Source organism: Rhinichthys klamathensis, unplaced genomic scaffold, assembly GCF_029890125.1.
Source record: "Rhinichthys klamathensis goyatoka isolate OS25496 unplaced genomic scaffold, OSU_Roscu_1.1 h1tg000200l_1, whole genome shotgun sequence".
In the NCBI taxonomy this organism is placed as follows: Eukaryota; Metazoa; Chordata; class Actinopteri; order Cypriniformes; family Leuciscidae; genus Rhinichthys; species Rhinichthys klamathensis.
In genome coordinates, this window is record NW_026606726.1 from 1 (window position 1) to 10000 (window position 10000).

The 10000-nt window shown below is 40.3% G+C and overlaps 1 protein-coding gene across 3 annotated transcripts in view; it reads left to right on the forward strand.

Moving 5' to 3' along the window:
- The first annotated feature begins 1947 nt into the window (after nucleotides 1-1947).
- ttc28 (tetratricopeptide repeat domain 28) overlaps nucleotides 1948-10000 on the forward strand; it is a 238544-nt gene continuing 230491 nt past the window's right edge. For all 3 annotated transcript variants that reach the window (XM_056263134.1, XM_056263135.1, XM_056263136.1), the window contains exon 1: nucleotides 1948-2385. In XM_056263134.1, the coding sequence (XP_056119109.1) occupies nucleotides 2359-2385 (27 nt within the window). In that variant the 5' untranslated portion in view covers nucleotides 1948-2358. The remainder of the gene's footprint in view (nucleotides 2386-10000) is intronic.

Consider the following 10000-nt stretch of genomic DNA (forward strand, 5'->3'; position numbering starts at 1 on the left):
AAGCGAAACACCCTTAGGTAAACAAGCAGAGGATGAATCTCTAAAGATGGCCGCCGATGGACAGAACAGGGTGTCACGTTACACTCAGCTATTTTTCAGCAGGGAATGCAGTTATTGATTTTGCTTTTCATAAAACACACATTGGCCCAGGCTGGAGTTTAGGACTTCATAAGTCCATAATCCTCGAGTGTAAATGCACTGCACACAATTAATGCATTTTGATGCAAATCACTCACTGCCATTTACAGTATACGAACTGTAATGTGATTCCTTTATATAAACCACATTCATTAATCACACAACTCTGGCGATACTGTATGTTTGTTTGAGGGTGTTTTATAATCATTTTCATTAATAAGACATTAACAAAACATCATCACATTATATAATTCTTAACAGATCATTAGCTAATGTACATTTAGATTAGAAATGTCACCCAGCTTTAATTTTGTATATACAGTATTTGAATGTTCATGAACTAATGATCTGTTATGTATTATATTTTATAATGTTTCTTAATAACACTATAAGCATGAAAGTTTTTGTCAGTTATTGTGAGTCGCCCACAGTTTTTATTGATTTGATCATTATCATAATACTTGTTATGTTGTTGTAAAGTGTTAGTGTAACTATGTATTTGTACGATTTTTACAGTATATTGAAAATATTACAGTACTCATTAAACCTAAAACATTTTTTGTTGCCCTACAAGCCCTTTTCTCAAATATAAATCTCCTCTTTTTTTCTGAAGGGATGTTTTATCCAATGTCTTGAATGGACAGTTTGGGGTTTTGAGCGTATAAAGGTTTGTGCTCGAGTACTTTTATCCTCTTTGTGCAGCAGTGGGCTTAATAAATCCTGTGTGTGTGTGTGTGTGTGTGTGTGTGTGTTGGTAAACCTTACATTATGGGGACAAAATGTTCTCACAAAGATGGGAGTATCCGAAATCCTTGTCCTTGTGGGGACATTTTTTTGGTCCCCATGAGGAAAACAGCTTCATAAATCATACTAAGTGATGTTTTTTGAAAATGTAAGAACACAGAAAGTTTTGTGTGATGGGCAGGGTTAGTGTAAGAGGAGAGAATATACAGATTGTACAGTATAAAAATCATTATGTCTATGGATAGTCCCCATAAAACATGAAAGCGTGTGTGTGTGTGTGTGTGTGTGTGTGTGTGAGAGAGAGAGAGAGAGAGTTTGTGAGAGAGAGCGAGAGAGTGAGTGTGTGTGAGAGAGAGAGAGAGAGAGAAAGTGTGTGTGTGCCTTACATTTTTTGGTCCCCATGAGAGAAAACAGCTTCATAAATCATACTAAGTGATGCATTTTGAAAATGTAAGAACACAGAAAGTTGTGTGTGATGGGCAGGTTTAGGGGAGAGTTAGTGTAAGGAGAGAGAATATAATGATTTTTATACTGTACAAACTGTATATTCTAAAAGTCACCATAAAACATGAAATCACAACGTGTGTGCGCGAGCTTGTGTGTGTTTGTGTGTAGTGTATCCGGCGGCTCTATGACCCCGCGGACTCCTCTCCTCCTCCACCGTCCTCCTCCCTCTCTCTCTCTCTCTCTCCCTCTCTCTCTCCGCGCAGAGGAACAGCGGGGAAGGAAGTTATTAGTGTTCTGCGCTCCAGTTCTGCGCTGTCGGAGGATATCCTTCTCCTTCCAACTCTCAAATTCCAAGGATTTTTCTGTTTTTCTTTCCCACTCCTCCTCCTCCTCGTCTTCTTCTCTCCAACTGGATCCGTCTATTTATGCGCGTCTTTGAGGGTTTTTTTCTTGCGCGCGCGTGTGTGCGTGTGTATGTATAGAATTACGCATCATCTCTGGAATCTCGATCCACAGTTATTTCGGGGATTATTTTCCATCAACATTCGTTTTATGCAGAACTTTTCACGCTTTTGCGCACGTTTAAACGACCTCCCCCGGACACTTAAAGGAAACCGGACTGTTTAGAGCGAACAACCGTGTAGCGTTTATCAGAACGGAAAGTTTTTCTTCTCTTTTCTTCCGCGCGAGGCACATCATCCGCTGTCACGATGGAGAGCGAATGCCTCCTCGTATAGCGTGCCAAGTGTCCCTTCTGGGTTTATATGATCCTAATCATCTTAATCGCGCATTTAAACGAACATAAACTAGCAGTTGAAGCGAAGACGAGCAGATTTCTCCAGCCTGCGCGTGTTGGATTATCAGGAGGACACTAGAGGCTCCAGTGCTCTGCGCTTTTACGCACGTTCGCGCGCCTGGAGAGCGTCATGAATCTGCCGTCCGGAGACACTGTGACTTTATGTCCTCGTCCTGAATCCCACTTCTCTGCCATCGTGATGTTTTGATGCTGTTCATTTTAGCTTTACAAATATGATGAAATGGCAGCCCCGGAAGAAGGTAAGCTCGAGCTCAGATTTATTGTTAAGTTTGGCAGTAGATCATGAGGGGAAGACCTCTGGATGAACACGATCTGGAAGGTTGTGCTTTGAGGTCTCAGAAAGAGTATTTGATGTTGAAATTTTTGAGGGTTTTAACGATGCAGCATCAACTCAAAGTAGAGGGTTTGTGCTCAGACATGGATGATTAGACTGTGGGTTATATGCAGAAGAAATCCACACCATGCTCATGCATTTACAATGCAGGGGTTTCTCTCTTTTTAATGCATTTTATTCTCCATTTTACTTGCGATTATGATGATGATGGTAATGCAAGTCCTCAAATGCAAACTCACCTTAACCTTAAAGTCCTGTCATGCAGATCTGTGTTGTTTTCACATTGAATCAGTTGACTTCTGCATGTACGGCATCTCACAGTCCTTAACTTTACTAGAAGCTCAATGTCTTTGAAGCTTTGCTGATGTGACAAGGTTATTATGGCATTGCATATGCTTTGAATCTCATTGCTTTTCAGGTCTAAACGCCACCGGCAGAATCCGTGAGCTGTTTTGCTGTCTTATGTGCGTTTTGAATGAAGTAAATGCTGAGTGTGCCTTTGCCTGGGGCCCTTTGAACACCAGCCAAAACGTGCAGTTGCATCTTCTTCTCCACTAGAGGGCAAACATCCTCAGATCACAGGAACCTGCCTCCCTTTCCGTGTTCTTCTGAGCAAAACGTAATAAATCCATGACATTCCTCTGCTTTTGTTTAAGAGAAGATTTAGATTAGTTCACGTTGTGCCTGTAATTGTATTCTGCGTATTGTTGTGTTCCCTAGATTAAAGGGCCTTAAATGGGTCTTTTGTGAATCAGACGATGGTGACGTTTAGCGAGTGAGTCATTCCTACAGCTGCCGAACACCTCTTAGGGTTTATAAATAAGACCTCCGTGGAAGATAAAACCCGACACGCAGCTGGAGAGCGGCGTATGATCGCGCGCCGCAAACAAACTTCAGGTTCTGCGCAGGCGTTTGCGTCTCTGCTGTCGCCCCTCACTTCATAGGCGACTTAAAGTCATGATCTTGATTATTTCGGTCTCAATAGAAGACAAAGTGTATTCGGCACTCTTCACCGGCGGGAGTCGAATCACATTGAGCTCATTAGGGTCTCCACTTTTCTCCTCTATTGGAGGCATATTGTTAGAGGCTGCAGTTAATCAAAAGGCACCGCAGGCCTCACTCGACTACAAACACTCACGACATGAAGCGCAAGTTTGGAAAGGCCAGAACTCATTTTGAATGAGCTAATCATGTGTAACTCTTCTATGAAGTCTTGTAATGCTATATCAGTGTGTTTGATTGGGGTGGAAACCTTTTGAAGATTTGATTCGCTTTTGATTCAGGGAGTTGTGTTCCTAAAACTGATTTTTGAGGTTTTTCTGCAACAGTTTAGGGGTGCAAAATGGCGATTGTCAGTGTGTATGTGAATGAATCCATAATCGTTTGGTCGTTAGGTTTGTTTTGGCATGGACGAGGGTCTTGCAGGGCTCTGGACAGGCGGGATCGCACAGGTTTTGGCACGGTCACACTTACAGTTGGCCGACTGCTCACATTCTTCTCTGAGTTGGCACAACACATTTCCGACAGGGTTTTGCAGTGCCGCCATTAGCTGAGCACACTACCGTTGAAAAGTTTGGGGTCAGTAAGATTGTTTTCTTTCTTTTTTTTTTGGAAAGAAATTGATCAAAAGTGACAGTAAAGACATTTGTAATGTTACAAAAGATTCTATTTCAAATAAATGCTGTTCTTTTGAACTTTCTATTTATCAAAGAATCACGGTTTCCACAAAAAATCAATTTTCAACATTGATAATAATCATAAATGTTTCTTGATCATCATATTAGAGTGATTTCTGAAGGATCATGTGACACTGAAGACTGGAGTAATGATGCTGAAAATACAGGTTTGATCACAGGAATAAATTACATTTGACGTGTATTCACGTAGAACACAGTTGCAATAATATTTCACTATTTTTACTGTAGCCTTGGTGGGCTTTCAAAAACAATCTTTCCTCTCCCAAACGTAAAAAGTCAGCTTAAACTGTTTTATTGTCCACTATTGCAAGCCTGATCACTTTTACTCAACAAGACGCGTGATTTGGTGAATAATTCACGTCTGTAGCTCATACTGAAGTCTAGTTTTTAGCGTTTGGGTTTGTTGAAATCTCAAACCGCTGGTATCTTGTGGTATTTTGACGTCTTTGCCATCTCTACACCATCTTTCAGTGCTAAGTTTGTAGCTCCTGGTACCATGTTAAAGTAGATTCAGATTAATTCCTGTCTTTTTTACATTTAAACCTCCTTTTATCTTTCCATATGATCTTGTTTTTATATCTCCTCCTGCCTTTGTTTTACTACCAGTGTTTGTCCTACATGGATCTTTCCGGTATTAAGACCGTCTGGCCCGAAGATGTTTATCTGCACACACACACACACACACATATATAGCGCTGTAATTCAGCTTCCATCTTTTAAGACTCTCATAGTAATAGTCTTTTACTTACAGTAAAAACCAGGTCTGTTTCCCGTCTCGTGTAGTCCCTGAAGATGAATCCCATATTCGGCTCTGTTTCTCACAGTGTGAGTTTGCGAAGACCTTTCGGGCTCCTCAGCTTCGGATTGGATTACACTAATATGTTCAAAAGCACTTTATATTTTCCCAGAACCACTGCTGATAACACTCGTAGAGGGGAAGACTTTGTTTACCGTGGATTACAAGGATTACGGCGCTCTCGCTCGCTCTGCCGGTATCACTACCTCAGCAGATTAAACATCCCTCCATTACTCACTCAGAATGACTGGGAGAGAGGCTGTGGTTATCTATTACAGGGCAGATGTACAGGACACTTATTCTCCGTGTCAGGGCGGCTGATTCAGGCCTATGGAGGACGGCGGACCCGACCCGCGAGCGCTAATTCTCTCAAACACACGCTTTTTAAATCATTTAGGCGTTATTTTTAGATCATATGGGCAAATCATGTATGAAATCCCACGAACGCGAACTGTCTTCGGTGAAAGTGCCTTTAAAGTTTTTGCACCGTTTTCCTGGTATAAATTGCAAAATCAGCTCAAATTTGACTGTTTACCGACAATGACACAATTTAAAATGAGGATAAAGGACTATTTGAGTTCTAGATGCACATGTGCTGTTACTGAGAGCGGCTGGAGATTATGTTGAGAGTATGTTAAATTGCCAAAATGTACTTTCTTTTCTTGTTTGTTTTGTTTTTGTTAATGTTTGTATATGTAATTTTTAATATGGAACTATTATTCTGCTGTCTTGGCCAGGACTCCCTTGAAAAAGAGATTCTGAATCTCAATGGGACTATTTCCTGGTAAAATAAAGGTAAATTAAATAATAAAAAAATAGAAAATAATATTTATTTAGCCGTGAATAATTTGGAGATGATGAAATTTGTTGAAAGACAAGAACCTGGGAGAAGTTTTCTGCTTTTTGGGGCTTTGGTGATGAGCGAGGAGCTCAGTCTTCAAGCTCGCTGAATGGGGTTTATTTTTAGGCAGCTTTCGTTCCATCTAGTGCTGCGCTGTCAACTAAGTGAAACTAAGCGTTTGCTTGAGATGTATAGTTTCGGTTTTGGATGCAAGTCTGTATCGATACTGTATCTAAGGTAATAGTTGTATTTATGATTTGGGGTTGTTTTGAATGTTTCAGCTTTGTTTTCAAACCACAAATGTTGTCAGAAGTCAGTCAAGTGTATTTATTACAGGTATTAGCCAATAGTTTGGGATTAGTACGAATGGTTTTTCTTCAGCAAGAATGCATTAAATTGATCAAGTGAAATGATTTCGATCATTTGATCATCAAAAAATATATATCATGAATAGTTTTCCCAAATAATAATCAGAAATGTTTCTTGAGCAGCAAATCATCATATTAGAAGAATTTCAAAGTGCACATCAAAAATATATTGTTATTACGTTAATATTGATTTACATACAAAATAAACTGTTTTGTTTAAAGATACACTACAGAGGATTTATTTAATCCGCAAGATGGTAATAGCAAGCCCAGAATTGTGTAGTGAACCTAAGTTTTTTGGCTTTTAGTATGAATATGTTAGCCTTACTGTTATCTATAAGGAATACGTGTGCTCCAAAACTTTTATAACACATTTATAAGATATAAGCATTCAAAACTTACAGTCTTTCACTTCCACCAATAGAGAGCCGAAGTCCCTCCGCTTCCGGCTCACGGGACCTTATTTCGGAAAAAATATGTATGGTAGTCAATGGCGAGAGACAACTTATCTTTTTATTCCGTCTGAACTGTGCCCTGAATTACACATATGATGTTTGCCAATTTAAAAGATAATTATGAAAGTCAAGAAAGTCGCAGTTTGTCATGAAACAGAAGAGCAACATTTAGTTTTATGTGAAAATCGCTCAATGAACGACATCTCCCGGGAAGCGAAACAACGAGCGAGATCCGCTGCTGGTGTGTGTGTGCAGTCTGGTACAAAACACTCAGGCATGACGGCGTCACGTTACGATTATAACGTAAGACTATAGAAACAATAAGAGACGTTAGCTTCAGTAAAGTTATCTTCAGTAAAGTTAGCTTCAGTAAAGTTAGCTTCAGTAAAGTTAGCTTCAGGAAAGTTAGCTTCAGTAAAGTTAGCTTCAGTAAAGTTAGCTTCAGGAAAGTTAGCTTCAGTAAAGTTAGCTTCAGTAAAGTTAGCTTCAGTAGAGTTAGCTTCAGTAAAGTTAGCTTCAGTAAAGTTAGCTTCAGTAAAGTTAGCTTCAGTAAAGTTAGCTTCAGTAAAGTTATCTTCAGTAAAGTTAGCTTCAGGAAAGTTAGCTTCAGTAAAGTTAGCTTCAGTAAAGTTAGCTTCAGTAACGTTAGCTTCAGTAAAGTTAGCTTCAGTAAAGTTAGCTTCAGTAAAGTTAAAGTTAGCTTCAGTAAAGTCAGCTTCAGTAAAGTTATCTTCGGTAAAGTTATCTTCAGTAAAGTTATCTTCAGTAAAGTTAGCTTCAGTAAAGTTAGCTTCAGTAAAGTTATCTTCAGTAAAGTTAGCTTCAGTAAGGTTAGCTTCAGTAAAGTAAGCTTCACTCATCGAGAGAAAATGTGCGCCTTTGGGGTTTGTAGTCTTTGTAATTACTTAATTTCACAGTCTTATACCTCAACAGTTTTACATCAAACTGCAACTTTCTTGACTTTAAAATGTATCTTTTAAATTGACAAACATCATATGTGTAATTCAGGGCACAATTCAAACGAGATCAAAATATTTGTTGTCTCTCGCCATTGACTACCATACAATATTTTTCCGAAATAAGGTCCCATGGTGGTCGACCGGAAGGGGAGGGGCTTAGGCTCTATATGGATCAAGATTTTTGATGACATCACTCTGCACTTCAGCTTCTCATCAGATGTTCTCTCCAATCAAATGCTCTCTAGAATCTGAAGCTCCGCCCCCTACACTATAAATAGACGCTGAAGCTGCGGCTGAAATCACTCACTTGTTTGTGGTGAACGGCACATAGTGCACTATATAGGGGATAGGGAACGATTCAGACAGTGTTAGTAAATATTCTTGCCATTGGGGCGAATGAAGTCTGGTTTCACGTTAGTGTCACGCGAATCGGTCCAGAGACACGACAGCACAGAGCTGATCATATGATTGAGTCGGTGCAGACCACAAAGATGACATCACAAAAATGACATCACCAAGATGACATCACAAAGCCGTCTTCATTTTCAAGTTCTTTCCTCCAACCACATGCTGTGTTTTGTTTTGTAACGCCGGCGTTTCGTGGTCTAATCAATCATTTTATTCTCTTCAAATATCATTTTTTACTTAGAAATGGGTCACATTTTAGAAGTAAAATAGTTGCTGTGATTTTTACAAACCTTTTATAAAATTACCCTGCAATTCTTTGCATACTGCTATTTTTTAACAAATGAAATGCACTGTCAGTATTGTTAACGGGTTGTTGAATAGCTAGAGATCCCATTTTTCCCTCTCTCTTGGTTGAATAACCGATACTCCAGTCTGATGTGATTTAGCGTCAGATTCACTGAAGTGGGCTTAACCTTTATCGGAGGCGATACTCCTGCGCTAAAACCTCGTTTAGCAGCTCTTAACCTCTGGGGAGCTGAGAAACCTTATCTCCATTTGATTCCTGCGTTATTTATTAGATCTCTGCGGGGAGGCTATCGTTCTCTCGCCATTATATCCATCACCGGAGTATCCCGCGGCATCCAAACACAGCGAAGTCTCGATGACAAACATGCTATCGTCTTCCACACCTGTTCGGTTGGTATGTGGCCACATTCACCCTGATTTCTGAATGTGACTGAGCGTTTCCGGGGTGTGCGTAAGGGAACCGGAGCGCTGTGAGGATCTTGATGAGGAAGGTGTTTTGAAGAGCCTCCCGCTGCGAGAAAGGGAGACAGGTGGATGATTAACCGTCGGCAGTGAACGCACCTGCTGGCTTTATGATTTGCCAGCGTATTTACAGCTTTCCACGATGGGCTCAGCATCAGACGGCCAGACTTGCTGTGTGTCTCGCTTAGCTGCGTTTTGAGGAGCCGGCGGGGGGAGTTTTTAGGCAACCTTGAATACCTTCCCTCTGGTTCTCATCTTTCAGCTGCTGACACCAAGATGAACTTCCTATTCTGGTTTTTCACCTCCCAGATTGGCTCATTTCTCCCAGCTTTCTCCCAACTCGCAACAGAACACAAGCGCTATTAAGATATTTAAAGTCCCCCTGTAGTCAATCATTTAATCCCTTAAAACTCATATTTGATCACCAAAATTACATATTTAAATGTTTTTTCCTTGAAAAAAAAAATCTTCATGCCTTAAATGAGCTTGAATGTAACTCGACACCCTTGCCCCATTTAGTATACGCGGTTCTATGAATATGCAAATGAGCCCCGCCTCCACTCACTCAGCTCAGAGATCCACTCGTTGACGATCACACGTTGATCTGATTGGTTACAAGGTCATTTGTGACGTCAGAAACACCAGCGATTTCAAACCGTGTTTTTGAGACTGTCTTTGGTTCACTGCAGTTTTAAAGGGATAGTTCAATTTGAAATTAATTTTTGGTATGTTTTAGCTTACCTCAAGGGCATCCAAGATGTAGGTGTCTTTGTTTCTTGTCTGTCAGTCATATAATGCAGGTCTATGGTCACCACCTCAAAGAGCATGCACAGAGAAGTCCAAATTAAACATGATTTAATGACTCGTAAATGTAAGTACACATTGATGGCCTAAGACACGAAACGAGCGGTTTGTTTGAGATAACGAACAGTATTTATATCGTTTTTACCTCTTGTAAACACAGCCACGTCCAAGTGATCTGAGGGCGCGGGCGCTTCGGTCTTTTCCGGAAAGCGCCGGAAGTGATCTCTCGCGCGTGTACGTCACTCATACATTTTTTTTTTATTTTTTTTATTTTTTTTATGACGGTTTAAACATCCCGGATAAGCGCAAATTAGTACCATTTTTAATTAGCCGTCTTACCTACAATCTCTGTTCTGTGTAAACAATGAGTGACGTACACGCGCTGTGGTGGTGACCATAGACCTGCATTATATGACTGACAGAC